The sequence below is a fragment of the Staurois parvus genome, unplaced genomic scaffold (assembly GCF_062004578.1).
Source record: "Staurois parvus isolate SC_StPar_1 unplaced genomic scaffold, SC_StPar_1.0 ptg001122l, whole genome shotgun sequence".
Taxonomy (NCBI): domain Eukaryota; kingdom Metazoa; phylum Chordata; class Amphibia; order Anura; family Ranidae; genus Staurois; species Staurois parvus.
In genome coordinates, this window is record NW_028318918.1 from 228,353 (window position 1) to 240,859 (window position 12,507).

A 12,507-nucleotide genomic window follows, 5' to 3' on the forward strand; every position below is an offset into this window, starting at 1 on the left:
AATCTCCCAATGGCGGACATGGAAGGGGGCGTGACGTCAGGTGGCTTCAGAGAAGTCGGGCTACAGAGTGAGGTTCAGTCACGGCGAGAGAGCGGACAGGAGACATCAGAGCACCAGGATCGTGACGTCACACACGAACATGGCTGAGTGAGTGCCGGGTACACTGAGGGGGGATATGACAGGGGAGTGCCGGGTACACTGAGGGGGGATATGACAGGGGAGTGCCGGGTACACTGAGGGGGGATATGACAGGGGAGTGCCGGGTACACTGAGGGGGGATATGACAGGGGAGTGCCGGGTACACTGAGGGGGGATGACAGGCGTGCCGGGTACTCTGAGGGGGGATATGACGGAGGAGTGCCGGGTACACTGAGGTTGATGACAGGGGAGTGCCGGGTACACTGAGGGGGATATAACGGGGGAGTGCCGGGTACACTGAGGGGGATATAACGGGGGAGTGCCGGGTACACTGAGGGGGGATGACAGGAGTTCCGGGTACACTGAGGGGGGATGACAGGCGTGCCGGGTACACTGAGGGGGGATATGACGGGATCGCCGGGTACACTGAGGGGGGATGACAGGCGTGCCGGGTACACTGAGGGGGGATATGACAGGGGAGTGCCGGGTACACTGAGGGGGATGACAGGGGAGTGCCGGGTACACTGAGGGGGATATAACGGGGGAGTACCGGGTACACTGAGGGGGGATGACAGGAGTTCCGGGTACACTGAGGGGGGATATGACGGGGGAGCGCCGGGTACACTGAGGGGGGATGACAGGCGTGCCGGGTACACTGAGGGGGGATATGACGGGGGAGCGCCGGGTACACTGAGGGGGGATGACAGGAGTTCCGGGTACACTGAGGGGGGATGACAGGCGTGCCGGGTACACTGAGGGGGGGGATATGACGGGGGAGCGCCGGGTACACTGAGGGGGGGATATGACGGGGGAGCGCCGGGTACACTGAGGGGGGGATATGACGGGGGAGGGCCGGGTACACTGACAGGGTTACGTTGTCTCCTCCCCGTTCCGTAGCTCGGGGTGACGTGGCGTTCTTTTTTTCCTCCAATCTTCTTTCCTGTATGTTAGGATTTGCAGACGTGATGATTTTGGAGGCTGGATGGAGGATTGGGGCATCATCAACCCCTCAGCAGGTTCCCAGTGCAGATCTCTGCTTTGTATGTTGAAGAGGGACCATGTAAGAGATTCTGGGACCGTGTAAACCTTGTCTATGATAAAATGGCGGCTTGGTCCCCCGTGGGTTTTGTGGGATCTGTGACATGGATGCAGTCAGGATCGGCCTATCACGGCTCACTACTCTGTGTTTGTGCGGAGTGTCTATTCTTCCTTCCTGGATCTCTTACTAATATTGGGGGGTTCTGGGTCTGGTGTCCCGGTCGTCGGGTGTGAGAGTCGGCCATACACAGGGAATCTATGACACCGCTCAGTCATTCTTTCACAACAACAGATCGATGTCATCTGATCCAATAGTAAAGGAACCTCCCGGCTAGGAACCCTCCATGTCCAATCGTCCTCCTGCACTTTCACAACAACAGATCGATGTCATCTGATCCAATAGTAAAGGAACCTCCCGGCTAGGAACCCTCCATGTCCAATCGTCCTCCTGCACCATATACTCTTCTATTTGTAAATGCCGGAAAGATGAACTCGGCTGGCAGCTTCTTATATCTTTTGGAACTGAATGTGAAGGGAAACTCTTCCAATGGGAAAGTTCTTTGGGACACGCTCCCGCACATTGGTCAGATTGGGACCGGCGGCTGTGTCCCAGTAGTCATGAATGGGACTGCCTACACGGGGATCCGTGGAACTCCTGTGCAGCCCTGTGTGATCAAGGCCGTTAAGAGGGGATTTCCCTCACTTCCTGTTGTGTCTGAGGCACAGGAAGTGAAGGTAAATTTCCACAAGGGAACAAAGAGGCGTGATGGGTTCTATCCAGTCCCAATGTTGGGTTAGAACATGAAAGTGTGCATCTGTCCCAGCAATGGCGTTTCTTTGTCTTCTTCTATAGAATATCCCAGGGGTGCTCAACCTGTGGCCCTTGGAGCCTTCTGCTGTGGCCCTCGAGCTCAAACCAGGAGAGCGCCCCTTCTTTTTTTTATATCCTGTGGGTCTGGTGCGCTTTCAGAAAGTTCATCCCACCCACAAGATGTAATAGAAGTCTATGGCAAAGTGGAGCCAACCCGCAGGCGCTCTGCCCTGCACTCCTGATACGGGTAACCCACATCCACTCGGTGTGAAAGCAGCCCTGTAGGGGGCCGGTTTACATTTGTGGTTTGAGGGAGGGCAGTAAAACCCCCATACTCGGGCCATGTTTTTGCCACCCCCTATTCCAACCAGGGGTTGGAGTGGCATCCCCCCTACCCCGTGCTCCAGGGGGCCCATGCGACCCTTTAATTTCATTGTTCCTAAATCACTCAAGTGGCCCCCGCTCTTCAGAAGGTTGAGTACCCGCGGAGTATCCCATTTAGTGACTACTTACGTCAGGCAGGAAGTGATTAGTCCCAGTGTTGTCCCTTGAAGACCTGTCCTCGCCTTAATGTCTTGGTGGCAGGAGCTGGAGGGTCACACGGAAGTCACTAATCCTGCACAGTAATCTGATCAGTCACACGGATTTACTAGCCGGTGTTTATTTTTGTATCCATCGCTGCTCTGAAGTCGTTCTAGGAAGCAGATGGGACCCGGCAAGGAAAAGGTCGGTGACCACAACACCCCGTGACCCTTGAGTGAGCAAAGTATGGACAGGTCATGTGACTGTCATGGAGGTACAGTGTTGTACAGCACCCTCCCCCCCCCCCCCCCCATACAAATGCAGATTGATGAGTTTATTACAGTTATTTATATAGCGCTGTCAATTTACATATATATTGTACATTCACATCAGTCCCTAACCCTCGAGGGGCGTACAATCGAAGGTCCCCGACCCTCGAGGGGCGTACAATCGAAGGTCCCCGACCCTCGAGGGGCGTACAATCGAAGGTCCCCGACCCTCGAGGGGCGTACAATCGAAGGTCCCCGACCCTCGAGGGGCGTACAATCGAAGGTCCCCGACCCTCGAGGGGCGTACAATCGAAGGTCCCCAACTCACATTCATACATACACATACTAGGGACAATTTAGACAGGAGCCAATTAACCTACCAGCATGTCTTTGGAGGGTGGAAGGAAACCAGAGTACCCAGAGGAAACCCACGCAGGCACAGGGAGAACATGCAAACTCCAGGCAGGTGATGTTGTGGTTGGGATTTGAACCAACGATCCTAGTGGTTTTAGTATGGGATTATATTTTTTTTTCCTAAACAGAGAATGTTTATAAATAAATACTTTTGAACATGACTGTGTCCTCTCCCAGTGGCTGCCCATGGTAGGGTGTGGGTCCTCGGGCCTACCCTGAAGTCTAGGGGGAGGATGTGTGGCCTTTTGGTTCCTTCCTCCCCTGTTCCTGGGGGGAAGGGGGGGTCTCTCTTCGGGAGAGCCCCCTGACCTAGCATTTGGTGGCTGGCTTTGGCTAGCCACAAGGAAAGGGGTCCACCAGGCGGACCATGTGGAACCCTTAGTCCCTGTCAGGAGCTTCGTGCCCCGGGGGATCAGGGTAGAGGTCCTACCCCTTTGGGGGGTGGACAAAGCACACCCCTAAGTGCACTTTTTTGTGTTGGTTTTGCACTAGCACGTTGTTTGTTCACTTACGGGTTTTTCGCACTTCCGCAGACTTAAAAAAAAAAAAAAAAAAGCTTGTCTTTGGAGTGTAGGAGGTAACCGAAGTACCCGGAGGAAACCCATGCAGGCACAGGGAGAACATGCAAACTCCATGCAGGTGATGTTGCGGTTGGAATTTGAACCAACGACCCGAGTAATGCCAGGCGGACGTGTTAACCATTTAGCCACTGTGCTGCCTCTCTAGGCAGTGCACCATTCACAAAGGCCTTGCGATTTTCTCAAGAAATTCTCTGATTGGATGAGGAGGGGCAGTGATGTCACAATTTCCACCTCCATCCAATCTGAAAACACTTTGGGAAAAAAACAAATGCGAGGGCTTCTGTGATTGGTGTCTGTGCTGGGCTAGCAGAACCCCTCTCTTGCGGTTACAGGTCAGCTGATTGTCACGGTCCTCTGGGTCCTGTTCCAATCACTGTAGTAGCTGCGGCTAGTATGGCGATTCTCCATTTCCACAGGTATCGGTCTCATAGACCCCAGTGCTAAGGTCCTGTCTCCACCTCCCTCTCCCCCCAGCCATTCACTAAACTGAGCATGGGGCTGTGTGTTTTGTCATTGGCTGGAGGGAGAGGGAGGCGTAGACATGTAAATTCAGCACTGGGGCCTGCATCTCTTGCATCCAAAGTACAGCAGGAGCTCCACCGACGTAAACAAGATGGCGGTACGGGGCTTCTGAGGCAGCGGACTCCCAGTAAGCGGATTGTGTCCGGAGTTGGGCTTTAAAGTGAATGTAAACCCCCCCCCCCCCCCCCCAATGAGTGACATTTAGTTTACACTGAGGGGGAGACTTACTGCAATGGGAGCACACAGCTCTGCAAAGTAACCAATCCGCTTCCAGGTGTTATAGAACTAGCTGATTGGTCACTATGTACATCTGCACCCCATTCTGTGTACTCCAGCTTTAGTAACAATTGTTTCCTGCTCTCTACACCCGCTGTGCCCATTATGAGGGATTCCCACCGTCCCTGTGCTGAGTTCCCAGGTCTGTTCACCCGCTGTGCCCATTATGAGGGGTTCCCACCGTCCCTGTGCCGAGTTCCTGGGTCTGTACGCCCGCTGTGCCCATTATGAGGGGTTCCCACCGTCCCTGTGCCGAGTTCCTGGGTCTGTACGCCCGCTGTGCCCATTATGAGGGATTCCCACCATCCCTGTGCTGAGTTCCCGGGTCTGTACACCCATTGTGCTCATTATGAGAGGTTCCCACCATCCCTGTGCTAAGTTCCCGGGTCTGTACACCCCCTGTTCCCATTATGAGGGGTTCCCGCCATCCCTGTGGTGAGTCCCTGGGTCTGTACACCTGCTGTGCCCATTATGAGGGGTTCCCACCATCCCTGTGCTGTACACTCATTGTGCTCATTATGAGGGGTTCCCACCATCCCTGTGCTCAGTTCCCGGGTCTGTACACCCGCTGTGCCCATTATGAGGGGTTCCCGCCATCCCTGTGCGGAGTCCCCAGGTCTGTACACCCGCTGTGCCCATTATGAGGGGTTCCCACCATCCCCGTGCTGAGTCCCCAGGTCTGTACACCCGCTGTGCCCATATGAGGGGTTCCCGGGCAGGAACAGAGTTGGAAATGTCAGCAGAGGGATCTCCCTGTTTGGAGAATCCAGAACATATGAGAAGTCGGGGACCAATGCAGCAGACCAGGCTCCTTCTATAATAAAATCTCACTTCTGGGCGGATGAAACCTTTCAGAAAATGTCTGACTGTACAGCCCGGTGATGACAGGTCCTCTTGTAGGAACATTGCCACACAAGTGACCTAATAGCTGCCATTTGCCCTTCCCGCACGGCTCTGCACTGCACCCATCTCTAGGTTTCCTGTTCTGCTCAGTATAACTCAGTATACGTCTCTTCCAGCCATGTATGGGGTCTCCCGGTGAGCTGTGCAGGGTTCTGTGTACACAGCGTTCAGTAGATCCAGGAGTGTTCAGTCTCGGATACTATTCATGTGTGACCGCGGCTTGAAGCAGCTTGTTTGGGATGGGCGTGGAGGGTGCTCTACCCATCCCTGTCCTGGTGTGAACCCCACACATGGCCACTGCAATTATACACGATTTATTATTATACAGGATTTATGGCGCCAACAGTTTGCTCAGCACTTTACAATATGAAGGGAGACAATACAGGTCAATACAAGAGGGATAGGAGGGCCTGATCCCAGGAGCTTACAATCTAACAATTCTGCCTTTTAATTGATCATTTCTTCTCCCTCCCACAGGGCAGACATCGCTCTCATTGGATTGGCTGTCATGGGCCAGAACCTGATCCTTAACATGAACGACCACGGATTTGTGGTAAGCGCTGCTGGTGATGTAACACACGTTGGCTCAGGGCTCCGTTATGCAATACTTCATATTGATTTGATTTCTTGTTCAGCAGCAAGACCTTCAAAATGAGGCAACTGTACAATTATTATTAATATACAGGATTTATAGCATGTCTTTCGAGTGTGGGAGGAAACCGGAGGACCCAGAGGAAACCCACACAGGTACAGGGAGAACATGCAAACTCCAGGCAGGTGATGCCGCGGTTGGGATCTTATTATTACTATACAGGATTTATAGCATGTGTTTGGAGTGTGGGAGGAAACCCGCACAGGGAGAACATGCAAACTCCAGGCAGGTGATGCCGTGTTTGGGATCATTAAGTGTTCTTGCATAGCAAGGAACACTTATTGTTATCTCACATATATATTCTTATTATAGCCATATTTGCCACGCTAACTCCTCCCACAGTTTTTACACTACAAATACAAGTAATATATCAAAACGTGCGGATTGTTCCCAATCGGATTGCTATTACTTTGTGGAATGTTTCGCCGAATCGTTCAAGAAATATCGCGGTTTTTGCGGCAAAATTTTCCCATAGGAATGCATTGAGCAGCAGAGCACAGCTAGAGTGTGCAAAGGAAAAATCAGAAAAATCAGAACATGATTTGTAAACTGCCATCACTCTGCCATTTTCAAGCCCACCTACACATATCTTATATCAAAACGTTCAGCTAACCCTGCTGTCACTAAAAATGTTCACGGCTAGGACATACTCCTGATAGTTTTCACAATATGACCATTTGTTTGGACCTCACCCCTCCCATTGACTTTCATTGAAACTCCACTTTAGACACAAGAAATTTTAAGGGACGTTTTTAAACTGCGACTGTGCCTTCATTTGTTATCTTTCAAAGACATACTATACATCAAAATTTAGGTCTGTTTCTTGTGATTGTCACAATATAAACCTTTTCACGGTAGCATTTATACTTTTAAAACTACAAGCGTTTGAAAATGGCAATCGCCAGTGAACTTGGCAAGTTTAAACAGCCTGTTTAGAACAGAGCTTCTCACACACCTGTGACTGACTGAGGTAACAGGTGCAAGCAAAGGTCACTCAGGGGGCAGCTGAGTCACATTAGAGTGAGAAGTGAGAAAGCTGCAGTGTGGAAGGCAAAATCAGAACATGATTTGTAAACTGCCATCACTCTGTCATTATCAAGCCCACCTACACATATCTTATATCAAAACGTTCAGCTAACCCTGCTGTCACTAAAAATGTTCACGAATGCCAGTAGTGTACCGCGCTCCAATATATTCTACCTTATGTGATATAATGAATTCATAAGTGTATCACCGATAATCAAATAATTACATCAATTAATTATACTTAAATATATGATTTGTGTAAATATATAAAATAAATTAATTTATCAATGTGAAAAAACAAACTATGAATGAAAAATATAAATAAAAAATATTTGCAGTGGGAATGACAGTTCCTTCTGTATAAATGAGATGCTGTTATTTTTCAGTCTGGATAAAAATAAAATAAAATTAAAATAAAAATAAAAAAAAATAAAATTAAAAATTAAAATAAAATTAAAAATAAAATAAAAATTAAAATAAATAAAAAATATTTTCAGTGGGAATGACAGTTCCTTCTGTATAAATGAGATGGTATTATTATTCAGTCTGGATAAAAATAAAAATAAAATAAAAATAAAATTAACATAAAATTAAAATAAAAATAAAATTAAAATAACATAAAATAAAATTAAAATAAAAATAAAATTAACATAAAAATAAAATTAAAATAATTTTATTTTAATTTTATGTTAATTTTATTTTTATTTTAATTTTTAACATCTCTGTATGTTCCATATATGGAGGACTAAGCCAAGCAGCCAGTGGAGAAAGTCTCACTGAGAAGGCTGTGCTGAGGAGAGAGGAGAGAGAGGTTCACGCAGTGGACACAGACTCATCACACTATCCAGACTGAATAATAACACCATCTCATTTATACAGAAGGAATTGTCATTCCCACTGCAAATATTTTTTATTTATATTTTTCATTCATAGTTTTTGTTTTTTCACATTGATAAATTAATTTATTTTATATATTTACACAAATCATATATTTAAGTATAATTAATTGATGTAATTATTTGATTATCGGTGATACACTTATGAATTCATTATATCACATAAGGTAGAATATATTGGAGCGCGGTACACTACTGGCATTTATGATTAATATTTATACACCTAGAGAGGGTTCGATTAGTACCTGGCGATCTAATATTTAATTAATACTAATTTTAGCACGCAATTAATGAATTAATTCGTAATATTTTATTATTTATATATTTTTCACATATATTTTTTTTATAATTTTTTATGTATGATATCAATTAACAATAGAGTTTATATATAGAAAGAAAACTCCTAGTGGCTCACAAGTAACTATCCAACTTTTTATAAAAATGTTCACGGCTAGCACATACTCCTGATAGTTTTCACAATATGACCATTTGTTTGCACCTCACCCCTCCCATTGACTTTCATTGAAACTCCACTCTAGATACCTGACATTTTAAGGGATGTTTTTAAACTGTGACTGTGCCTTCATTTTTAATATTGCAGAGACATACTATATATCAAAATTTAGGTCTGTTTCTTGTGATTGTCACAATATAAACCTTTTCACGGTAGCATTTATACTTTTAAAACTACAAGCGTTTGAAGATGGCAATCGCCAGTGAACTTGCCAAGTTTAAAAAGCGTGTTTAGAGCACAGCTAATGACATTCCTGACAGAGTGAGTTGCTATAGCAACCAAACATGACTCACACGCAGCTGAGTCACACAGGCTGGACTGTGAGATGGTAAATACAAGCTGAAATGCATTTCTCCCTCTGTCAGGCTTGCAATGTGCACTGCTTACATGTCATCATTACTTGGTAAAGGTTGCGGCAAGAACACTTTACACAATTTCCCCAGAAATTGTAGATTTTCTAGTTATTATTACTATACAGGATTTATAGCATGTGTTTGGAGTGTGGGAGGAAACTGGAGGACCCAGAGGAAACCCACACAGGCACAGGGAGAACATGCAAACACAGGCAGGTGGTGCCGTGGTTGGGATCTTATTATTATACAGGATTTATGGCGCCAACAGTTTGCTCAGCACTTTACAATATAACGGGAGACAATACAGGAACAATACAGTTCAATACAAGAGGGTTAGGAGGGCCCTGATCCTGGGAGCTTACAATCTAGGAGGGAGGGGCTAGTGGTACAAAAGGTAATAACTGTGGGGGGATGGACTGGCAGGAGGAGTAGAAGATTCCATTATCAGCTGAGGGCAGGATAGGCTTCCCTGAAGAGAGAGGAAATTCACAGGGAAGGTGAACGCCAGGCAAAGCGCTAAATACCAATCCTTGAACAGGAAAAAGCGCTCCCATATATGTACTTCTAGTGTTCCATCCTGACCTTCACACAGCTCTGCCGGCTCGGTGACCTGACTTCTCTATTGCAGCTGAAACTGAACTCCAGGAAATTACAAAGCTACCCTTGCTATGGGACTTCTGCGCTGCAAGGGTCAAGGGCTGATTCACGTGCAGTTCTGTGCGGTGCGATCTCAGCCCATTCATCTTCAAAGGGGTGAAGTCACACCGCACCAACAGTAGTGCATGCATTCCTTTTTCATTGCAACAGCATCGCAGGGCACTTTTGTACCGTGAGATCTGGTGTAGGGAATACCATATACTGGGACATGAGGCCAAGTCCTGCACTTGTGTGCGCCGCATTCTCAGCCCTTTGCAACAAGGCAGCTTGTCCGTTCTCCCCCTGCCCACTCATAGCTTGCAGTCAGGATAGGTGGAGGAGGACTGCAGGGTGCTGGCTATTAGTAACTAATGTACCGTACGTGCGATTTCTAAGAACAGTTCTTTCCCAACAGCCAATTGTGACTAAGCCTGTGCTGAAACATGACATCTGAAGTCACACGATGGCTGCAATGGAGTACAGAACAATGCTCAGGACTCAAGCCCTACACTTCCCGGTCAGGCCAAAGCAATCATGAAAACATGCTTTAAAAATGGACTTTAGACAAGCAGCTAAGCTCACAGTTGAAATCCATACAGTGTATAGGAATTGTTTTACCTGCCTGAAGGAATGCAAATGTTTTCAGCTGGTCTTGCGATTCAGGCAAGCCTACTATATTGTACAGCCTGGTCTCTGACCCCCATTCACACTACATTGCAGTTAAATGATACAGGAACTGCCTCAGCCTATGACTGGACCGTGAAGGAGCAGAAGCCCGCTGATGAGGTTATCACAGTGTTCTCAACCCGTTAGTCCCAACTGGATCTTGGTGCTGCTCTCCCTCTCCCAGTCTTGTTGCTGCTGTTTAGAGGAATACTAGAGGATGATCTCCGGGCTAATTCTATATAAATGCATTATACCCCACTATACTGTACAGCGCTGAGCAAACCTTTTGGCGCTATATAAATACTGTATAATAATAATAATATGCAGGTCTTTAAAGTAGAACTATAGGCAAAATAAAAGAAAAAAACAAAAAAGGAAGGCTTAAGGGGGGTTATAACCCCTGACAGGTTTATTTTTGCCATCTTTGTCCCATTGGCGAAATTTCCCTTCATTTCCTGCCTCATAACCAGCTGGATGTGAGAGGAAATACCTGCAAATCTCTTGGGACGCCCAGGTCACCAGAACTAGTTTACTTTTCTGGGGGCAACCCAGAATTTGGGACTTTCTTTTATTTTTACTTTTGATAATGGTAAACTGGACAAATAGAGAGGGGGATCTTCCAACGGGCACACAGACAGCCATAAAAACTGACAGGGGTTCTAATGACTCTACACTGTATCCAAAGGTTAAAAAAAAAAAATACTCTAGTTGCCATATTTCACTTGCATCTTAAAGCATAGCCCCACCCAGAAGGGGAAGTTCCGCTTTAAGGACTGGTCCCCTGCTCCCCATTAAGGATTGTCACCTTTGGGGAACGGGTACCCGCTCCCACTTCTGCTGCGATCACCTAGGGAAGCGGAAGTTGCCCTCCTACCCAGAAGACTACGGGGCCATTCTGGAAGCGCAGCATTACTTGCACATGTGCAGTGGGCGCCCAGCTGTGAAGCCGCAAGCTGTCACAGCCGGGTGCCCACACTGAAGATGCCGGAGCCTGGAACACCAGACGGCTGGCCAAACGGGCTGCTGGGAGGACACCGCGGGATTGTCGTGGGACAGATAAGTGGCTGTTTTTTAAAAGTCAGAAGCTACTGACTTTTATTTTTCACAGTGTGAGTGGAACTTTGCTTTAAGATCAGATTGGTTGACCTTTTGCAGGCTTGATTGTTCTCTGCCCCCTTTTATTACAGCCTTCTCCTCTCCTCTCCTCTCCTCTCCAGGTCTGCGCATTTAACAGGACGGTGTCCAAAGTGGACGAGTTTCTGGCCAACGAAGCAAAAGGCACCAAGATCATTGGAGCCCATTCACTGCAGGAGATGGTGTGCAAGCTGAAGAAGCCTCGCCGGGTGATGATGCTGGTGAAAGCGGGTCAGGCCGTGGATGCTTTCATCGAGAGCCTGGTAAGCCACATTTTGAAGGTTCCCCTTACCTTTACAGGTCCTGGAGGGCATATTTACCATTAACTGAACACATTTGTTACCGAAATATTTATCGGCACAATCTTTTATCATGATTATGTACACGGCCTCCTTTGTATGATTATTTCAGTGCCAGCTGCACCCAGATCCCGCCTGCGGCATGTTGACTTTGGTTTGCCAGTTTGCTGTGAATGAGCTGAAATCTATGCCGGCTTACAATAATAATCTCCTGACTCATTACTTTTGTGTATTTACTTCTACCTTCCAAAAATAAAAAAAAAAACTTGGTTACTGTGTTCTGAACTTGTTTTTTGGTTGCAGGTTCCTTTACTGTCGCCTGGTGACATCATCATCGATGGCGGGAACTCTGAATACCGTGACACTATGGTAAGTCTTCTAACACAGCCTTTCTCAACCAGGTTGCCCATGGGGTGCCTTGAGGTTTCCTCAGGGGTGCTTTGGTAAAATGTCTACAAATTGCCCAAAACGTATATACAAGCCAGCCGGTGGATCAAGCTCGCATTTTAGTTACACAAAGCCATAGGTTCTCATTGTGCACCATTACGACCTTCTAACTGCCGGTGTCATGACAACCAATGACATCAGTTGATTAGGAGGATGTCAGCTGCCTGCACAGCATCCTAGTTTGACCCTCCCCCGCCCCTCTCCAGCAGTGCTGGGGTCACATCAGCTCAGTGATGGATAAAAACTGAGGGAGAGGAGAAACATTGGCTTACTAGTCAGTACCAGTGTGCAAAAGTGTATTTGCTTTGGAAGAATAAATCCCCTCTAACGTTGGGTGTCCTACATGTGGGGATGTTGCTGCGTTATATGAAAGCATTAGAATAGTTTTTCACATTTTAGAATGGGGCGCC

The 12,507-nt window shown here is 47.1% G+C and overlaps 1 protein-coding gene across 1 annotated transcript in view; it reads left to right on the plus strand.

Annotated features, from left to right (window-relative positions):
- Positions 1-12,507, plus strand: part of PGD (phosphogluconate dehydrogenase) — a 30,810-nt gene continuing 18,303 nt past the window's right edge. The window contains exons 1-4 of the mRNA XM_089658985.1: positions 1-147; positions 5,952-6,027; positions 11,435-11,614; positions 11,954-12,019. Coding sequence (XP_089515111.1) covers positions 140-147; positions 5,952-6,027; positions 11,435-11,614; positions 11,954-12,019 — 330 coding nt within the window. The 5' untranslated portion in view covers positions 1-139. The remainder of the gene's footprint in view (positions 148-5,951; positions 6,028-11,434; positions 11,615-11,953; positions 12,020-12,507) is intronic.